We start from the raw sequence: 21,365 nt of genomic DNA, 5'->3' as shown, positions 1-21,365 counted from the left end.
CAAAGGAGGAGGCTACAATGCTTGATAAGAAATGTACTCATTATCTTGCCCATGTAATTGTAACCCCTCTGTACAGTATTTTCACAATAAAAAAAAGATGGATTTCTGGTCAAAGGGATTTGTTTTTGTGTTTTTGAGTTGCAATTAACTTGAGTATAATATAAAATCTAATGATAAAGGGATCTATTTAATTTGGCTTAACATTCCCCAAGCTTATTTGACCCTAGAACTTCCTTTTCTCTTCCAGTTCCTGTTAATAAATGGCAAGTTAGCATATTTTAGATCAGGTCATCCCCAAGGTTAGTGTCAGCTCCTTGAAGGAATGGTCCAATGAAATTAACAATAATAGAGCCAAAGGTATTCGGGAAATAACAGCGGATTTAGTAAGAACTAGACTGAAGCTTTGCCACATTGAAACTATGACTCAGGCAAGTAGCTTAACCTCTCTGTCTTCAGTTACTCCAGCAGTGACATTAATGTATTACTGCTTCCTTTACTGAATCATTGTGACTTCAAAAGACTGACAATGATTCAGGAATAGGCTGGTACTCTACCTTTTTTTTTTTTTTTAATCGGTTGTGGGGCTTGAACTCTGGGCCTGGGTGCTGTCCCTCAGTTCTTCAGCTCAAGGCGAGTGTTCTACCACTTAAGCCACAACACTACTTCCAGTTTTCTGGTGATTTATTAGAGATAAGAGTCTCATGGACTTTCCTGCTTGGGCTTGCTTTGAACTATGATCCTCAGATCTCAGCCTCCTGATTAGGATTACAGGCATGAGCTACCGGAGCCCAGTGGTACTCTACCATTTTATATAAAATCTGGTGCTAAGTCAGCCACCTAAGGAATGCCATCTAAAGAAGATGCCACTGTGCAGACTTACCCATCTCCCCTAGTTAGCCCAGCACGGGCAGGTTTTTCTCCAGCCATGCCCTCCAGGCCTTTACTATTTCTGTGTACACTGGCCTTTTTCCCCACTGCCACTATCCATGTCCCTGTGGGCCACTCTGAGGCCTGGAGCCTGCTTTGCTTACCTTTAGCTAGAAGTCCTGGAACATAATGCTACCCATGTGCGATTCTCAACCAGTGACTGATACTGATGGAGCTTGTGGATAAATATTCTGTCCCACTGCTCCCTGCCTTAGTGAGATCACTGAGGTGTGTCCTCTACACTGAGTCCCACAGCGCCCTAGGACTGACTGCTTGATCACTCACCTCTTAAATGCTTCCTTCCCTTCCCTGCCTCACTTTCCCCTTCCTCCTCTATTGGTATCTCTAGGGACTTATGTTCCAAATCAGTTCCTTTCAGTCTCCTGTTGAGGGAAGCTGGATGTGGTAGATCTATAAAGTAGATAGATTGTGTGTCATGCACATGCCTGAGGGAGAAGCAAGACCCTATTCTAAAATAACCAGTGAAAAATTAAGCTGGAGGTGTGGCTCAGTGGTAGACTGCCAGCTTAGTAAACATAAAGCCCTGAATTCAAACCCAGCACTACCAAAAAAAAAAAGTTATTGGTGAAGTCCCCTCTGGCCCTTGTTCCCAGCTATCTGGTTCCTTTCCTTAAAAGCAACCACTCACCAGCTTCCTGGGTGACCTTCCTGAGCTAATGTATGGAACTGCGTGAAGTGTATCTTGAATCTTTAGACATTAGAATCACAAGCCAACATCCCTGAAGTCTGAGGCAGATAATGGGTATAGCAACTTCTCTTCTTTTATCTCACACTCACTCTAAACAGTGCATAAGCACTCCAAATCACTTTTCTTTATTTTTGCCCCGTGTACAAAATTAAGTCCTCAGAAACGTGCATGAGAGACATCTCCACTGTATAGATGTGCAGGAAGTCTGGGTATAGTCCTGTAACAGGTCCAAGAAGCACTGAGGGGCCTGTCTGTCTTACATCACACTGGTCAGTCAGGGAGGGGCGGGACAAAGATACTTCTTTGGCCTTGTGCCCTCCTCAGAGAATCTCTTTTTCTCTCTCTCTCTCCTAGGTTGGCAACCACATTGATGTGCTCACTGGCAAATGGGTGGCCCAGGATGCAGGCATCGGTGCTGGTGTTGACTCCTATTTTGAGTACTTGGTGAAAGGAGCCATCCTACTTCAGGATAAGAAGCTCATGGCTATGTTCCTGGGTAAAAAAGGGCAGGGAAAAGGGTTTTTTCCATAATCTTTCCTGTCCAACTGTGGGTTGTAAACTTGCAGTTTCTGCCTACCGAATCTATTTCAGATATCTGAGTCTACCTTCAAAGTAGACTGCCCACTTGATATCTACTGTATCTCTTCGTGCCTTTTTTTTTTCTTTTTACTTAAACTTAGCACAGGACTTAAACTCTACATGGGTACTATCTTTGAGCTTTTTTTGCTCAAAGCTAGCACTCTACCACTTGAGCAAGCTTTTTGGTGTTTAACTGGAGATAAGTCTCATGGAGTTTCTTGTCCTTGTTAGCTTCAAACTACAATCCTCAGATCTCAGCCTCTGGAATAGCTAGGATTACATGCAGGAGCCAGCAGCACCTGGCTCTTCATGCCTTTTTATTTTTTTGTTTTTATGCTGGTCTGAGACTTGAACTCAGGACTTAGGTACTGTCCCTGTGCTTCTTTATCTTGTTTTCTTGTTTTGTCTTTTTTTTTTGTCAGTCATGGGGCTTGAACTCAGGGCCTAGGTGCTGTCCCTCAGCTCTTCAGCTCAAGGCAAGCACTCTACCACTTAAGCCACAGTGCCACTTCTGATTTTCTGATGATTTATTGAGATAAGAGTCTCATGGAGAGTTGGGAAGATGGCTCAGTGGTAGAGCGCTTACCTTGCATGCATGAGGCCCTCAGCACCACATAAGCAAAAAAGAAAAAAGCCGAAAGTGGTGCTGTGGCTCAAGTGGTAGAGCACTAGCCTTGAGCTGAAGAGCTGAGCGACAGCACCCAGGCCCTACAACCAGACCCCCCCCCCCAAAAAAAGAACAAGAGTCTCATGGACTATCCTGCCCAGGGTGGTTTTGAACCATGATCCTCAGATCTCACCTCTTGAGTAGCTAAAATTATAGGCATGAGACACTAGCGCCTGACTTCCTGTGATTCTTTTGCTCTAGGCTAGCATTGTACTACTTGAGTCACAGTGCCATTTCCAGCTGTTTCTGAGTCATTTATTGGAGAGAAGAGTCTCACAGACTTTTCTGTCTTGGCTGGCTTCAAATTGTGATCCTCAGATCTCAGCCTCCTGAATAGCTAGGAATACAGCCACCAGCACCCGGCTCTTTATATCTTTTTTTTTTGGGGGGGGTGGTCTGGTTGTGGGGCTTGAACTCTGGGTCTGGGCACTGTCCCTTAGCTCTTCAGCTCAAGGCTAGCGCTCTACCACTTGAGCCACAGCGCCATTTCTGGCTTTTTTCTTTCTGCTTATGTGGTGCTGAGGAATCGAACCCAGGGCCTAAGAGCCATTTGATCCATGTGCATTTTGTCATCATGGCCAGATTTATCACTTGGCCATTGCACATGGTATTTCCTTTGCCTAGAATCCCTTTTTTCCTTTTTTGCCTCAAGTCCTTTTTTTTTTCTTTTTGTCCAAATTCTGTTCATCCTGCAGAGTCTAACTTAAATGATATTGTCTTATTTATTTGAATGTATATTTGGTATTTTGGTTATTCAATTATTTATTTTAAGCGGGGTGCCTCTATCCTAGCTACTCAGGAGGCTGCGATCTAAGGATCATAATTCAAAACCAGCCAAGGAAGGAAAGTTTATGAGACTCTTATCTCCAATTAACCACCAGAAAACTAGTTGTGATACTGTGGCTGTAAGTAGTAGCCTTGAATGAGAAAAACTCAGGGACAGTGCCCAGGTCCAAGCCCCAGAACTGACAAAAAGAAAAAAATTATGTATGTATTATACAGTGTCCTAGTTTTGGGCTTTGGTAGTAAATAAAGTCCCAGCCCTAATGGATTTCTAATCTAGGAAAGAGGTATGAGTTCAAGTTTCCATTGGAATGTTAGTTCCTTATGGCTAGACGTTGTCTTGTTGACCACTCAGCAGCCAGTAGGTTCTTGCTTATTTGTCAAGTGAATAAGTAACTGAAGATTACCATGAGGTGGGTAACATTACTTTCCCAACTTAACAAATAGAAAAACTGAGGCTTAAGTGGGGAAAATGGCAGCACCAGGACCCCCACACACACTTGCGTCATTTCATCCTTGTCTGCTTTGAGGCTAGTATTTCAAAATAAAGTGTTTCAAAAGTGTTAAGTCCATATTTCTGTGGTCAAGGCTGGCCTTTTATCTCCTTAATCAGTTGTATGTTTATTATCCCATTTGCCATGATACAGAGTATAACAAAGCCATTCGGAATTATACCCGCTTCGATGACTGGTACCTGTGGGTGCAGATGTACAAGGGGACTGTGTCCATGCCTGTCTTCCAGTCCTTGGAAGCCTATTGGCCTGGTCTTCAGGTAAGAACAATCAAAAAGAGTGGTCATTTCTCTAGGAAGTTTTTTTTTTTGTTTCTTTTGTGTGCCAGTCCTGGGGCTTGAACTCAGCATCTGGACATGGTCCCTGAGCTTTTTTGCTCAAGGCTGGACTCTACTACTGAGCCACAGCTCCACTTCTGGCTTTTTTGGTAGGTTAGTTAAGAAAGTCTTACAGCCTTTCCTGCCCAGGCTGGCTTTGAACTGCAATCCCCAGATCCCTGTAGGCTTATAGGTGTGAGCCACTGGTTTCTGGCTTCATGTTTCTATGGAATGGCAAAGCAAGTTCATTTTGATGTATTTTCACATAAATTACTTAAGTTGAATGAATACTTTCAGGGGGTACATTTAAGATGGAAGAAGGACATAGGGTGAATAAATGCATGATTCTGTCATATTTAGTCTTCCAAGGCGACCATTAAGGTGTAAGGAACTTGGTGTCCAGTTTGCCATAGAATGTTGTACCATCTATATACACAGTGTCTTTCTATTCTGGGCAGGAGCCACAACTGGCAACAGCTGTTTCTTCAGGGGACATTCTGTCACATTTCCTCCTTAACAGTGGACATGTTTTTCCCACCAGCATGATTTTTTTTTCCCCAACACAGTCTGATAGGATAACAGATAAGATGAGATCCTGATCTTGTCTAATATACCCACCAGGTATGTCAAAATATTTCATTTACCAAGATACTTTATAATCTAGGCAGTTTTTAAACTATCTTTTTATTTTAAGAAAAAAATATGAGTTGAAGATGTGGCTTCATGGTAGAACACTTTGTTTTTTTAGTCATGGGGCTTGAACTCTGGGCCTGGGGACTGTCCCTCAGCTCTTCAGCTTATGGCTAGCACTCTACCACTTGAGCCACAGTACCACTTTCAGTTTTTCTGGTGGTTTATTGGAGATAAGCATCTTAGGGACTTTCCCTGCCCGGGCTGGCTTTGAACCACGATCCTCAAATCTCAGCCTTCTGAGTAGCTAGGATTTACAGGCATGAGCCACTGACGCCCTGCTTAGAACATCTTTTTAGCAAGTGTGATGTCCTGGATTGGTGTTAACACAGCACAGTTAACCTTTTTTCTTAGAATTTTGAACTAGCTGGCTAAAATAAAAAACTACTGGTAGCAAACATTGACCAGGGAGATTGAGAGACTTAATATATAATCTTAATACCTCCCAATAATGTTTGAGATACATGCTGAATTTTACATATTACAGATGAAGCCCAGAAAAGTTAACCCTGGTTCAGGACTATTCAGTGAGTTAACAGCAGTCTCAGGGTTTGATCGAGATTTTTTTTTTCCTCCTTAGCCTGATTTGCCTTTTTCTGAGTTCAATTGTGAGGTTTTAGCTGTGGATTTTCAGGCCTTGCATATACTCTCTTACCACTGCTTCTCTCCTATAGAGCCTCATTGGGGACATTGACAATGCCATGAGGACCTTTCTCAACTATTACACTGTTTGGAAGCAGTTTGGAGGGCTTCCAGAATTCTACAACATTCCTCAGGGATACACAGTGGAGAAGCGAGAGGGCTACCCACTTCGGCCAGGTGAGCAGTGTCTCTGATTATGGCCAGCCCACAGGCTTTGTTGCCTCACACCATAATTCTGCTCAGATGCATGCTATTTTCCCCCCCTCTTCTCTAGTGGCTCTTTGTGGTTTTTCTACTAGGAATTATATCCTCCCATATTTTCAGGTTTGGAAACTGAGACTTAGTGAGTTGAAATGGCTTGTACAAGTTTTGTAAAGTGTAGGAACTGGGACTGGAACCCAGATCTGCTAACTTAAGTTCTCTATTCTTTAAAATTCAGAAGTGAGTGAGAAATCAAAACAAACAGGTTGCTTCTTTTGGAACTCTGCCACTAGGATGAACTGTTTGTTCAGCAGTGCAGGCAGGTACATTCTGGTACATTCTGCTTCTATAGTAAAACATTAGGATAGACCTTAGGCACTTTCTAATTTCATTCCACTCTCCCTTTGTAGCTCAGAATCAAGTTAAAATTACATGTATGAGGCTCTGGGTTTGATTCCTTACCACCCCATAAACAGAAAAAGCCAGAAGTGGCACTGTGGCTCAAGTGGTAGAGTTCTGCCTTGAGCTGAAGAGCTGAGGGACAGCGTCCAGGCCCAGAGTTCAAGCCCCACAACCGACAAAAAAAAAAAACAAAAACAGAAGTGTCGCTGTGGCTCAAGTGTTAGAATGCTAGCTTTGACCTGAAGAGCTGAGGGACAGTGCCCAGGCCCAGAGTTCAAGCCCCATGACTGACCAAAAAAAAAACTAAAAGAGCACTATCTTTTCTGTCTGTGTTCATCTGCCAGTGAGCTACCCCAGACTGCATTTTAGAAAATGAGCAATTGGACTAGTACTTGTCTAGAGTACTAGTACAAGTACTAGTACTTGTCTACTATCTGTAGCTCAGTGGAAGAATGTGCTTAGCCTACAAAAAGTTCTGGGTTCAGTACTCAACACTGCAAAATGGATGAATGAGTAAATGAAATAAGAGCTAGAGTTTGCAGTAGTAGATGAAGAAAGAGGTGCTAATTTAGGCCCAGGAGGGCAGCAAAGGAAAAGATTGGAGAGATGCTGGCAAAGGGATGGGAGAGCAGATCTTTCCTCTGAGAAAAATTGGATTATAAAGTAGGAAAGCATATTGAGCTATAGCTTCTGCCCTCTTAGGTCATGCTCAGTGGACAGTAAAATCTTTTTTTTTATAACACTCCTTAGATATTTGAAAGTAATAGATGTGCTTCTTATTTGTTTAATTTCCCAGAATAAATACTCTCATCTGGACTTACTCCTGTTAGCTAATATCTGTGTTAAAAGACAAGACTCGAGCCGGGCGCCTGTCACGCCTGTAAGCTTAGATACTCAGGAGGCTGAGATCTGAGGATCTCAGTTGGAAGCCAGCCTGGGCAGGAAAGTCTGTGAGATTCTTATCTCCAATAAACCACTAGAAAACCAGAAGTGGCGCTGTGACTCAAGCGGTAGAGCTCAGGGACAGCGCCCAAGGCCAGAGTTCAAGCCCCATGACCAACCAAAAAAACAAAAAGACAAGACTCCTTTCTGAGTATCACACACTATCTGTGGTGCAGCACAGCTGGAGCTAGACTCTCACATTTTCTGTGCACCGTGACCCAATGAAACTGGGTGCTTGAAAATTTCATCCTTTTTGTCCATCTCATTGCAAATAGGGCTTTAAAATGACAGGCTCCTAAATGCCCACTCTAATAGATATGAAGTATTTATGTTGATTTTGATTAGCATTTCCTTTATGATCAATAATGTTAATGATTTTAGTATATTTATTGTCTATATGCATATTTTCTTTGGAAGATTATCTGAAAGATCATTTTAATTTGGTTGTCTAATTATTATTGAAGTGTAACTGTTTTTTACATATTCTAGATGTGAATTCTTTATCAGATTATGAAATATAAGCATGTTCTTGTATTCTGTTTTTCTTGTTTTCTTCTGGTTTTTTGTTTTAATGTTTCCTCTAAGTAAAAAGTTTGTAATTAAAAAAAAAAGACAGGCTCCTATTTTTAAGATTAAATTAGGCTGTTAATGACAGGAAACAATAGTAGCTTAATAAAGATGGGCATTTCTTTCTCATATTCTGAGCATATGGAGCTCCCTACAGAGCTACTGGGAATAGTTGTCAGGCTAGGCAACCAGATACTACTAATAAGGAGGAAGATAGAACAGACAGTGGGAAACAGACTGCAGCCTCTGCCACCTCTGTCCTAGAGCCTGGCTGCCTTTCTGTCCCCAGAGGTGCAAGTTCATGGTTAGCCTTAAACTAGTCTCCTGTGTACATCAGACCTGGGGCATATTGGTTCTGAGAACAGCATTGGGTGAGATAATCCCCTAGTTCCTCCTTATTGGGATCCTGTGAACCTGGTATAGAGGAAAGGAGTCCCTCAGGTAATCTGAGAGGGCCCCAGGCACTGCCTGCTCAATCACTGGGTGAGGAGGGTCTGCTTGGCCTTTACAGAGCTCATTGAGAGTGCAATGTACCTCTACCGAGCCACGGGAGATCCCACCCTGTTAGAACTTGGAAGAGATGCTGTGGAATCCATTGAGAAAATCAGCAAGGTAGAATGCGGATTTGCCACAGTAAGTATTTTGGGGGCCCAAGAATGGGGAATAATCTCCCCCTGCTTCTGGGAAACCTCTTCAAGGGTGGGGCTTTAGAGCACTGGAACATTAGTATTAGAGAAGACCTTAGAGATGGGTGTAAACTAATGAATAGGGAAGCTGAGCGCCTGGTTGAAGGGTGCACATCTAAGATTAATTTCCAGTGGCACCTCCCTTATTGGCTTTTTTTTTTTTTTTTGAGATCCTTATATATCAGAATGGGCTGTTTTGCAAAGTGGGTGTTGTAGAAAGTTTTATGAGAGGGCTTAGAAAGTGGAGTTTGGGGGCTGGGAAGGTGGCTCAGTGGTAGAGTGCTTGCCTTGCATGCCTGAGGCCCTGGGTTCGATTCCTCAGCACCACATAAGCAAAAAGAAAAAAGCCGGAAGTGGCGCTGTGGCTCAAGTGGTAGAGCGCTAGCCTTGAGCTGAAGAGCTGAGGGACAGCGCCCAGGCCCAGAGTTCAGGCCCCACGACCGGACCCAAAAAAAAAAATTCTTCTTTTGAAAACATTTATAATGTGATTATATTTTATAAGGAAAATACAGATCCATGTTTTGAAAGCAAAGACCTATATGTGTAGGAAGGAAATAAAACAGTGTTGTGTTTTGGCTCTTAATGTGTTATATCCTGGGAAAGACCAAAGTGCTCTGACATTGGAACCACCTTAGGAATGCTAGACTCCATGACAATGAAGCTTTTTGGAGGTCTTCCAAGTATTTGGTAGAAAAACTGTCCTGTCTTTATCAAACAAGGCAAAGAAAAGTCTTAGTGCATTCTAGTCCATTTTTAAGTCTCTTTTTTTTTCTTTTGGTGCTATGGGATTAGAACTCAGAGCCTTGTGCTTGCTAGACAGGTGCTAGACTGCTAAACCATGCCTCCAGATCTTTTTGGCACTGATTATTTTTAATGTAGGGTCTCACATTCTGTCCAGGCATGTACCTGGAGTGTGATCTTCCTCCTGTTTTTCTTTTCTCACCATAGTTGAGATGATATGAAGCACCATGCCTAGCTTCTTCCATTGACATGGAGTCCATGGCTTTTCTGTCCAGGTTGTCTTGAAACTATGATCTTCCTGATCTAAGCCTTTCATGTAGGTAGCTAAGATGATAGGTATGTGCTATGGTGCTCAGCTATTGGTTGAATAAGGTCTTTTTTTTTTTTTGGTTGGTCATGGGACTTGAACTCTGGGCTTGGGCGCTGTCCCTTCTCTCTTCAGTTCAAGGCGAGTGCTCTACCGCTTGAGCCACAGCACCACTTCGGGTTTTCTAGTGGTTTTATTGGAGATAAGAGTCTCACGGACTTTCCTGCCTGAGCAGGATTTTTCTGTCAAAGCCGGCTTTAAACCGTAACTCTCTAGGTCTCAGCTACCTAAGTAACTAGAACTGTAAATGTAAGCCACCAGCACCCAGCTGGAGGTTTACCAGTAGATATCATTGAGACTTAGAACCTAAAGTAAATGTAGCAAGTTTTCTTATTCTATGCCTGTCAACTCTGTTGAAACAATCTAAATTAGACTTTTGGTTCATAAACAAGAACTTGGTGGCTACTTTGAGACCCAACTAAGGAGGATTAGCTCAGCAAATCGTGATATATTTTGATGATGGAATATCATTTTGTTGTTAAAGGGAACGATTAGCTCTATGTTCATAGTCACAAAAAGGCAGGATACAAGAGTTTGGAGATCGTCCTGGGATGTAGGGAGGTCAGAGAGGACCCTTCTGGGAGGTAGAATTTGAATGGAGATGTACAAGAGATGAGAGAGCATTCCTGCATACAGAGTGCTCTGGCTGAAAGAACAGGATGCAAAGATCCTGAGGTGGGAGTGAACTGCTAGCTCAGGAACAGAAAGGCCATGTGGCCAGAGCTGCAAGCAGAGGCAGAGCCCAGATCATGAAGGACCTGGTAGCCATGGTAAAGACTTAATTTTTAGCCTATGAAGTGGTGTCAGAAGATGGTTATGAAAAGAAGAGTGACAGGTTAAGACTCATGGTCTAAGTATAATGTAGGGTAAACATGGAAAATCCAGGGAAGAGATGGTGGTATCTTGGAAGAGTTATTCTCCCCGCAAGGGCCTTGGCTGCCTAGTGGCAAAGCAGCTCATGAAGGGGGTGGGGTCTCACTACCAAACTGTGCTGTTCTTCTAACTTGCTTCCTTCTCCCTTGTGGCAGATCAAAGACCTCCGAGACCATAAGCTTGACAACCGCATGGAGTCCTTCTTCTTGGCTGAGACTGTGAAATACCTCTACCTGCTATTTGACCCAACCAACTTCATCCACAACAATGGCTCCACCTTTGATGCAGTGATGACCCCCTATGGGGAATGCATCCTGGGGGCCGGGGGCTATATCTTCAACACCGAAGCTCACCCCATCGACCCTGCCGCCTTGCACTGTTGCCGCAGGCTGAAGGAGGAGCAGTGGGAAGTGGAAGACTTGATGAGAGAATTCTATTCTCTCAATCGAAAAAGGTCAAGATTTCAGAAAAAGACCAAGAGTTCAGGGTCCTGGGAACCTCCAGCAGGGTCAGGCACACTCTCCTCACCGGAAGCTCATGGCGAGACAAGTGAGAAGCAACCTGCCAAGGAGAAAATCCCACTTCTCAGCTGCCCCAGCCAGCCCTTTACCTCTAAACTGGCATTGCTGGGACAAGTTTTCCTAGATTCTTCATAACCACTGGATGATTTTTTTTTTTACTTTTTTGAGACTAAACTATAGTAATAAATGTGCTTTTGGCTATCACATTTCATATATTGGACTATTTTCATGAGATTCAATTCAAAGAAAGCGTTCGTGGTGCTGAGTGCTGGTAGCTCACACCTGTAATCCTGGCTGCTCAAGAGGCTGAGATCTGAGGATCACAGTTTGAAGCCAGCCTGAGCAGAAAACTCCATGAGACTCTTATCTCTAACCAGCTAGGCTGGTGGTCTTTGAGACAAGACTCCACTAGCAGTCCACTGGCTCTCCAGTAAAGACTCCCAATTCCACCTCTTAAGTGGTAGCTCTCTGTTTCTCATGACTGAGTTCCCTTGCAACATTTGAGGAAAAAAGCAGGAAGGGAAGGTGTGACTCAAGTCCTAGAGTACCAGCTTTGAGCTAAAAAGCCAAGAGTATGAAGCTGAGTTCAAACCCCAGTACTGGCACACAAACACAAACACACAACAAACATAGATTGAAACAAAATGAAAAGGTTCATGACTAATAGTAGTTAGAGAAAAGTTAAACCCCAAGTTAGCTGATAGCTAACTCTCCCTTTTCTGATATGTCTGGGGAGGATGTGATTACCCAAAGTGTGTCTTTGTTCTTGCTCCAACCTGTGCTTTTTTTTTTTTTGCATTTCATATCGTTTATTCCTGATAATATTCATAATACTCAGATTTGCTTTTTTATTTTTTTCAATTTTTTTAAATTGTGAAAATACCGTACAGAAGGTTACAATTACATGAGCAAGGTAATGAGTACATTTCTTATCAAGCATTGTTGCCTCCTCCTTTGTTTCCCTTTCCCATCCCTTCCCATCCCCGCCCCCAACCTGTGCTTTTGCCCTATAACTGTCCCCTTCACCCATCTGTCAGTCCAGGCAGTAGATTCTACAGCCATAACCCCCAAGGGACAGTGGTGAACAAGTTTTTATTCTTGCAGAAACTAAATTCTAGCAGAGAGAAGTAAACTGGTTTGTATATCAAATTACACTAGCAGAAGGTGCATGAAAAAATAGGATGTTCTCTTAGCAATGAGTAGATAAACCTTTTAGTTAGAGTTGTCTGAGAAGGCCTGGAGGAGGGGAGGTGTTTTTTTTTTTCCCGTAAACTTAGTTATGTAGAATTTTAAATAAAAATGGAACAGGATAGTAATCCTTCATGTACTTATCAATTTATCACCTATCTTCTAAAGACCCAGATTTGCTAGGCACTGATGGCTCATATCTATAATCCTAGCTTCTCAGGAGGCTGAGATCAGGATTGAGCTTTGAAGCCAGTCAAGACAGGAAAGTCCATGAGACACATCTTCTGTTAACCACTAAAAGCCAAAAGTGGACCTGTGGCTCAAGTGGTAGAGTGCCAACCTTGAGCAAAAAAAGCTAAGGGATAGCACCCAGGCTCTGAATTGAAGCCCCAGGATCAACACACACACACGCGCGCACGCACAAAAAATCAGCTTCAAAGATAGACTCACTATCCTATTTTATTTCATTTATAATTACTAGAGAATAGAATCCCAAACATCATGTTATTTCCTCCATGACAGTATTTCCAGGGGTAATGTTCATCTGTAAACCCAGCACTGAGAAACTAAAGCGGGAGAATTTTGAATTTAAGTCCAGTTTGGGCTGTATAATGAGATATTTTGTCTCAAAAACAAAAAACTTCAGAATGTATCCTCAAAGCACACCGACAAAAATCAATATACAGTTAATGTTCAACATTCCTTTTTGTTAATTTATAAGTCTGTGTTGTTGTTTGAATCAGGATTCAAGTAAGACACAGGAATTAGTGTGCTGCAGTACCTACTGATCTCAGCTGTACTCTTTGTCCCTTCTTCCCTCCCTATCTCCTATGTTCACTGCAATATTTTGAAGAAACTGAGCCATATAGATTTGGCTAATTGTATTCCTGTGTATAGCATGTGACACTGTATTTCTATTGCAAATTGATATGAAGATCTAGAGTAATCAGATTTGAAATTTTGTTTTTATTTTTTAGGAATTGTTAGGTTAATCTGGGTGCTGTTGGCTCACACCTGTAATCCTAGCTACTCAGGAGGCTGAGATCCGAGGACCATGGTATGAAGGTAGCTTGGGCAGAAAAGTCTATGAGACTCCTATCTCCAGTTAACCACCAGAAAACTGGAAGTGGCACTGTGGCTCCAAGTTATTAGAGCCTTAGCCTTGAGCAAAAGAGCTCAGGGACAGTGCTCAGGCCCTGAGTTCAAGCCTCATGAACGACAAAAACAACGAAAAAAATGTTCATAAATAGTGTTAGGTACATCAGTCATAAGGTATGTGTCTACTGATGTCTCTATTACCCATAGCCATGTGTTGATCATTGCCATATCTATTATTTCAATAGGGTTCCAAAGGAGTGATGCTCTAATTTGACTAGACTGTCAGCTATGTGAGTATCTTGCAATAGAATTCAGGAAAGCCAGGGTGAATACCTGATTCTTTGTCTCTGTATCCCAGCTTCCAAAAATAGCGAGTAGATTCCTTAGCATCTTCCAAAAGTGACATTAAAGGGGTGAGGGCGAGGGGCATGGTGTGTATACTTGGGTTTGGGCCTTGTACTTGCTAGGCAAGAGTTTTTTTTTTTTTTTTTTTAGGTCTGGTCGTGGGGCCTGAACTCTGAGCCTGGCGCTGTCCCTCAGCTCTTCAGCTCAAGGCTAGCACTCTACCACTTGAGCCACAGCGCCACTTCCAGCTTTTTTTTTTTCCTGCTTATGTGGTGCTGAGGAATTGAACCCAGGGCCTCTGGCATGCAAGGCAAGTGCTCTACCACTGAGCCACCTTCCCAGCCCTAGGTAAGAGTTTTTAACCATTAGAGTCACACCTTAGTCCCCAGCTCGTTTCTTTCTGTTGGTGGTGGTGGTTTTTTTTTTCTTGTGTTTTTTGTTTGTTTGTTTGAGCAGGGAGGAAGGGAGGCAAGATTAGGGGTTTGGGAGATGATCTCTCCAGCCTCCTGCCTTAGCCTCCTGGTGCTGGGATTACAGTAGTATACTACCACACCTGACCCATTTATTTGTTTTAATGATTTACAGACCTTTAGATTTAAACGCATTCATCAGTCATCACTCACTAAATCTCAGTTCACTTATTGTGGTTTCATTGTATCGCGGGTTGTTGTTGTTTTAAGCTAATTCTGTATCGTGGAATACTTGCTATATTGTGGTATTTTGTGGTATATATGTATTAATTGTGATTTTAATTATTTTTGCCTAAAAATTTAAAACAACATAAAATACAAAAATGTTAATTCAAACATACAAATAGAAATAAAGTATAATATGTATTTCATCAGCAGATGAATACTGTACTATACACCATGGAAATGCAGTACACCATTACTACTTACACAAATTTGCCAATGTGAGATTGTATAGGACACAGTGTTGGTTCTACGTTGTTGGTTTTTTTCTTGGTGGTCACGGGGCTTGAACTCTGGGCCTGGGCACTGTCCCTCGGCTCTTCAGCTCAAGGCTAGCACTCTACCACTTGAGCCACAGCGCCACTTCCAGGACACAGTATTGGCTAATGGGATGGAAGGCACTATCTTCTGTATCATGGGCGCTGATTGGCTCAGTGACCCTATAGCACTGGTCTGTGTGCTCTTGCACTGTGCCCACACATTCAGCATTTCTCCTTGTCCATTTGGATGTCTGGTAGCTGTGCATAATGTTGTTCTTCAGTGTTGTGTTTTTGTGAAATTTTTGTAAAAGTCTGAATTTATTTTAAGCCTTACGATCCCACCCAAATGTTCTGCACCTTCTAAGGCTTCTGGCAATGAGCCCTAGCACCAGAGGAAGATGCTTACCCTCCCAGAAAAGGTGTTAAAGGAAGGCAAAAGCTCTGCAGCTGTAGGCCACCTTTGTAGGATCGATGAATCTACTGTTCGCTACATAAAGACAAGAAGAATATTTAGGTCTATGGCAATGATGACGTTTAACAAGACTGCAGTGGGTGTCACTTCCCACATAAGGCCGTTGTGAGGATGGAGTCTGCGTTGGCCTGTGGATAAATGACTGCCCGAAGAAGAAGATCTCGCTGGATACCAACACTATCCAGACGAGGGCCAAGAAACTTGATGATAGTTTTGTGGGAAGCACAGATGTTCACAATGGTGGCGAGGATGATGAGGCAGCACTGTCAAGTGCTTCTTCCACCAGACCAGTATCATTCAGTGCCAGCAAGGGCTGCTTTGGCATCCCTAAACTCCTCTTTACCAAAGTACAAAATCGTACTTTTCTATCAATATATTGGCGTAAAGTCATGTGTGTGTGTGTGTGTATGTGTGTGTGTGTGTGTGTGTGTGTGTGTGTGTACTGAGGATTAAGCTGAAAGCCAGGGCACTCTCCCTTAGCTTTTTTACTCCAGGCTGGCATTCTACCACTTGAGCCACAAATCCACTTCTGGCTTTTTGGTAGTTAATTGGAGGTAAGAATCTCAAGGACTTTTCTACCTAGGCTGGCTTCAAACACAGATCATCAGATCTTTGCCTCCTGAGTAGCTAGAATTACAGATGTGAGCCATTGGCACCTGGCTCTTGACAGATTGATTCTAAAATTCAGATGGATGGAAATTCAAGGGACCCTAAAGAGCTAAGGCAATCATGAAAAAAGAACAGAATTGGAGGACTCACACTTACTACAAGATACTGTAATCAAGACTGTGTGGCACTAATATAAGGATGAACATATAAGCTAATGGAATAATTGTTTTTTCTTTGGGGAATATTAGGATTTGAACTCAGGGCCTTGTAGCCTACTAGGCAGGCATTCACCACTTGAGCCACACCCCCAGCATTTAATTAATGGAATAAAATTGAGTTCATTAATAAACCCTTGTATAAAGCCAATTGAATTTTTATGATCCTAGGTTTGTGATAGGGTCTCTCTGGAGGCCAGGACCACAATCCTTCTATTTACACTTCCCACTGTATGACAGATGTTCCCTAACCCACCCAGCCTAAAAGTGTGAACATTCTAATCTCTGTTCCCCTCCACGCCAAGTAACTAGGATTACAGATGTACCCAGGAGTTTCTTTGTGGGAAAGGTTTATACACAAAGTTTATTTAATAGTGAGGACCAATAACAGACCACATATATAATGGTGGTCCCATAAAGTTATAGTGGAACTGAAAAATCCCCTTGTCTAGGTGGCATGGGGAGGTGCTGTAATGGGTCACACATTCCTCATATGTTTGTGGTGGTGCTGGTGTAAACAAACCTAGTGCTACCAGCTAAAAGTGTAGCACATGCAATTATACGTACCACGTAATATGTCATAATCGTTATAAATAACCATGTCGCTAGTTTATGTGTTTACCATACCATAATCAGTATTTTAGCTGGTACTCCTACTTAGAGAAGACACTATGCTGTGTTATGCTGAGACAGCCTCATGTATTTCATGTTTACTGTGTCTTCTGGTTGCATCAAGAGGCCACACTGGATGACCTGTGTGTGGGTATACTCTGTGATATTTGCACAAGGACAAAATTACCACCATGCATCAATGACACATGCTTAAAGTTACAAGATGATTCCAGATTTCTATTGTTTCTTAAATCCATTTAAGCAAGTAGTTTTAGTTTGATTGGTTTTGTGTGTGTGTGTGTGTGTGTGTGTTTGCTGGTACTAGAGCTTAAACTCAGAGCCTTGCACTGTATGTGTGTGTGTGTGTGTGTGTTTGCTGGTACTAGAGCTTAAACTCAGAGCCTTGCACTCTGTCTCATTTCTTTACTCAAGGCTGGTGCTTTACCACTTGAGTCACACCGCTACCTCTGGCTTTTTTCTGGTTAATTGGAACTAAGACTCTCATAGACTTTTCTGCTCAGGCTGGCTTTAAACTGTGATCCTCAGATGTCCGCCTCTTGATTAGCATTACAGGCATGAGCTATCAAAGCCTGGAGTGTTTTGGTTTTTTTTAAATGGAACAATATGACTTTATTGGGAACAGTGTTTGCCTGCTATGAATTGTTTAACCTTTAGGAACATGTTACATTTTTTGGTTCAAGAAAGGTTGTGAGTCCATACATGTCCTACTGACCCTGGTGTTCTATTAACACTAGGACTACAGATATCAGCTGCACCAGCAACACTTGGAAATTTATTAGAGATGCCAATTTTCAGGCAAAGCCCAGAACTTATGAATCAGACATTCCATACAAAATCTGTTGTTTGTTCTTGTTTTTTTTTTGGGGGGGGTCCGGTTGTGGGGCCTGAACTCTGGGCCTGGGCGCTGTCCCTCTTCAGCTCAAGGCTAGCGCTCTACCACTTGAGCCACAGCGCCACTTCCGGCTTTTTTTCTTTTTTTTTTGCTTATGTAGTGCTGGGGAATCGAACCCAGGGCCTCAGGCATGCAAGGCAAGCGCTCTACCACTGAGCCACCTTCCCAGCCCTTGTTCTTGTTTTTGTTTCTAAAAATTTGTTCGCCTAAATCTTTAAATGTGTAAGTATAAAAATGTTCATCCTATCTGCCTATTATCTTCTTAATTCTCAAAAATCTGAAATGATGTTCCCTTTTTAAATTTCTAATGTGACTTTTGGTTAGAATCTATTTCTTTTTGAGGTCTGTTCTAACATGATTGATTCTAGCAGGATTACAGCATAGTAATCAGATTTCTTTTGTTTGTTTCTGTTGCTGTGGCTTGGACTTAGGCAAGCAAGTTTTCACTCTTGCTTAGCCTTTTCGCTCAAAGCTGGTGCTCTACCACTCGAGCTATGCCTCCACTTCCTCAGTCGGAGATTTCTTTTTCTTTCTTTTTGGGGGGGGGTCCGGTCGTGGGGCCTGAACTCTGGGCCTGGGCACTGTCCCTCAGCTCTTCAGCTCAAGCTAGCGCTCTACCACTTGAGCCACAGCACCACTTCCGGCTTTTTTTCTTTTTTGCTTATGTGGTGCTGAGGAATCGAACCCAGGGCCTCAGGCATGCAAGGCAAGCACTCTACCACTGAGCCACCTTCCCAGCCCCTATGCAGAAACTTTTAAGCTTGATGAAATCCCATTGATCAAGTCTTCCTTTGAAAAGTTGTGCTTTGGTATTTTTACTTAGAAAGTTTTTTTTTAAGCTGTAAGAAAAAGAAATCTCAGGGGCTGGGAAGGTGTTTCAGTGGTAGAGTGCTTGCCTTACATGCCTGAGGCCCTGGGTTCGATTCCTCAGCACCACATAAGCAAAAAAGAAAAAAAGCCGCAGAAGTGGCGCTGTGGCTCAAGTGGTAGAGCGCTAGCCTTGAGCTGAAGAGCTGAGGGACAGCGCCCAGGCCCAGAGTTCAGACCCCACGACCGGACCCAAAAAAAAAAAAAAAAAAGTTTCTGCATAGCAAAGGACATAGCCAACAAGGTAAAAAGAAATCCTACAAAATGGGAGATTTTTACCAGCTATACATCAGACAAGGGTCTAATATCCCGGATATACATAGACCTCAACTAGTTAAACCTTCAAAGAACTAGTTAACCCAATTAATAAATGGGTTAATGACTTCAAGAGAGACTTCTCAGAAGAAGTAATAGCTCAACATCTCTGGCCATAAAGGAAATGCAAATCAAAACAACCTGAGATTCCACCTCACTGAAGTCAGAGTGGCTATCATCCAGAAAACAAACAACAATGGATATTGGTGAGGATGAGGTGAAAAGGAAACACTAATACACTGTTGGTAGGAATGTAAGCTTGTTAACCACTCTGGAAAAGCAGTATGGAGTTTCTTCAAAAACTTAAACATAGAGCTATCCTATGACCCAGCAATTCAACTCCGGGGCATTTATCCAACAGATCACAAACCAGGTTACTGTAAAGCCACCAACACAACCATGTTTATTGTAGCACTATTCACCACAATCAAGATATGGAATCAGCCCAGATGCCTCTCAGTGGACAAATAGATCAAGAAAATGTGGCATCTGTACTCATCTGTTAGAAATGTACTCATCTGTTAGAATGGTATTATACTATATGTAAGGAAATGGAAAGACTTGGAAAAATTATATTAAGTGAAGTAAATCATACCCAGATCGACAAAGGTTGTAATGGTCCCAGATCGACAAAGGTTGTATGGTTTCCCTCATTTGTGGTATCTAGAATTTAAGCCCATAACTGTGTAAGTAGGGGGACGGAGGGAGGATGGGAAGGGATGGGAAGGGGAAACAAAGGAGGAGGCTACAATGCTTGCTTGATAAGAAATGTACTCATTATCTTGCCCATGTAATTGTAACCCCTCTGTACAGTATTTTCACAATAAAAAATAAATAAAAATTAAAAAAAGAACAATTTTAAAAAAATAAAAAATAATTGTGTAAGTAAACATGTTGAGTGGTAAGTGGTATGCAAGTGATCACAAATGAATTAACAAAATATAGTCAACTCTAGGGACAACTCTAATAGTGTAATTCCTTAGACAGACAAAGCCAAGCCAGGCATTGGTAATAGCTCACTGTGTTGTCCAGGCTGACTTCAAACTCCCAATCCTCCTGACTCAGCCTCTTAGGCATTAGGATCACAGGCATGTACTACCACCACAGCCCAAATAAAAAGGTCTTTCACTCCCCTGCTGGGCACTGGTGGCTTATGCCTATAATCCTAGCTACTCAGGAGGCTGAGACCTGAGGTTTATGGTTTGAAGTAAGCTCAAGCAAGAAAGTCTTTGAGATTCTTGTCTTCAACTAACCACACAGGGCTGGGAAGGTGGTTCAGTGGTAGGGCGCTTGCCTTGCATGCCTGAGGCCCTGGGTTCGATTCCTCAGCACCACATAAGCAAAAAGAAAAAAACCGGAAGTGGCGCTGTGGCTCAAGTGGTAGAGCGCTAGCCTTGAGCTGAAGGGCTCAGGGACAGCACCCAGGCCCAGAGTTCAGGCCCCACGACTGGACCCAAAAAAAAAAAAAAAGAACAACTAACCACACACACACACACACACAGAGGAAATAGAGCTGTGGCTCAGGTGGTAGAAAACTAGCCTTGAGCAAAAAAAGCTAAAAGACAGTACTCAGGCCCTGAGTTCAAGCCCCAGGACCAGCACAAAAAAAAAGCATTTTTTTAAAAATGGAAAAGTGGTATTAATCATCACTTACTCATCAAGCTCTACTCAGAAGGCTCTGGGTTGTTTACAAAAGTGATATCCATCAGCCAATGCTAATTTGTCATCAGTAAGGAGGTTTAAAAAACATTAAACAGATTCATAGAAATTTTTAAAGCTTTAAAAAATTATAAAGGTGATATACAGAGGGGTTACAGTTATATAAGTCAAGTAATGAGTACATTTCTTTTTTTTTTTTTTTTTTGTCAGTTGTGGGGCCTGAACTCTGGGCCTGGGCGCTGTCCTTCAGCTCTTCAGCTCAAGGCCAACACTTTACCACTTGAGCCACAGCACCACTTCCAGCTTTTTCTCCTATGTGGTGCTGAGGAATCAAACCCAGGGCCTCACGCATGCAAGGTAATCATTCTTCCACTGAGCCACCTTCCTAGCTCGTGAGTACATTTCTTGTTGGACAATGTCATCTCTTCCCTTGTTCTCTCCCAGTTTTTCCTTCCCATCTCCACCCACAAGTTGTACAGTTCATTTTCAGCATAGTATCCAGTGAGTACTACTGCTCCATTTGTTCACCCTTTGTTCTTCCATTTCTGTGTCCTCCCTTACCTTCCCCAAGACAGATAAATGAACAAATTAGACAAAGAGAAAACAAAAACAGCAACAAAGAAAACACTTTTTGTTTCCATTTCCTGGAGTTCATTTGCACAAATATTATTTTATATGATCAGATGCACATAGGCATTGTGCCTTTGTGTTCCCCTCCTAAGAATATCCTCCTTTGATCTCCTCTGTTTGAATGCCTAGCATTGTGTTGTTGATGTTGTTTTATCAGCTGTTGGGCTTGAACTCTGGGTCTGGGCACTGTCCCCGAGATATTCAGCTCAAGGCTAGCACTCGACCACTTGAGCCATAGCTCCACTTCTGGTTTTCTGGTGATTAATTGGAGATAAGAGTCTGGGGCTGGGGAGGGGGAGGGTTCGTCTGGAAAGTTGACTCAGTGATACTGTGCTTGCCTTGCATGCATGAGGCCCTCCCTGGG

At 42.5% G+C, this 21,365-nt stretch overlaps 1 protein-coding gene across 1 annotated transcript in view; it reads left to right on the top strand.

Annotated features, from left to right (window-relative positions):
* Edem2 (ER degradation enhancer, mannosidase alpha-like 2) overlaps positions 1-11,337 on the top strand; it is a 28,084-nt gene extending 16,747 nt beyond the window's left edge. Inside the window, exons 6-10 of the mRNA XM_013010693.1 lie at positions 1,991-2,132; positions 4,313-4,437; positions 5,859-6,003; positions 8,450-8,571; positions 10,761-11,337. Coding sequence (XP_012866147.1) covers positions 1,991-2,132; positions 4,313-4,437; positions 5,859-6,003; positions 8,450-8,571; positions 10,761-11,261 — 1,035 coding nt within the window. The 3' untranslated portion in view covers positions 11,262-11,337. The remainder of the gene's footprint in view (positions 1-1,990; positions 2,133-4,312; positions 4,438-5,858; positions 6,004-8,449; positions 8,572-10,760) is intronic.
* Positions 11,338-21,365: the final 10,028 nt, after the last annotated feature.

Source organism: Dipodomys ordii, unplaced genomic scaffold, assembly GCF_000151885.1.
Source record: "Dipodomys ordii isolate 6190 unplaced genomic scaffold, Dord_2.0 Scaffold13, whole genome shotgun sequence".
Classification (NCBI taxonomy): Eukaryota; Metazoa; Chordata; class Mammalia; order Rodentia; family Heteromyidae; genus Dipodomys; species Dipodomys ordii.
The sequence above is the reverse complement of the archived record's forward strand: the minus strand, read 5'-3'. Positions and strand labels throughout refer to the sequence as shown.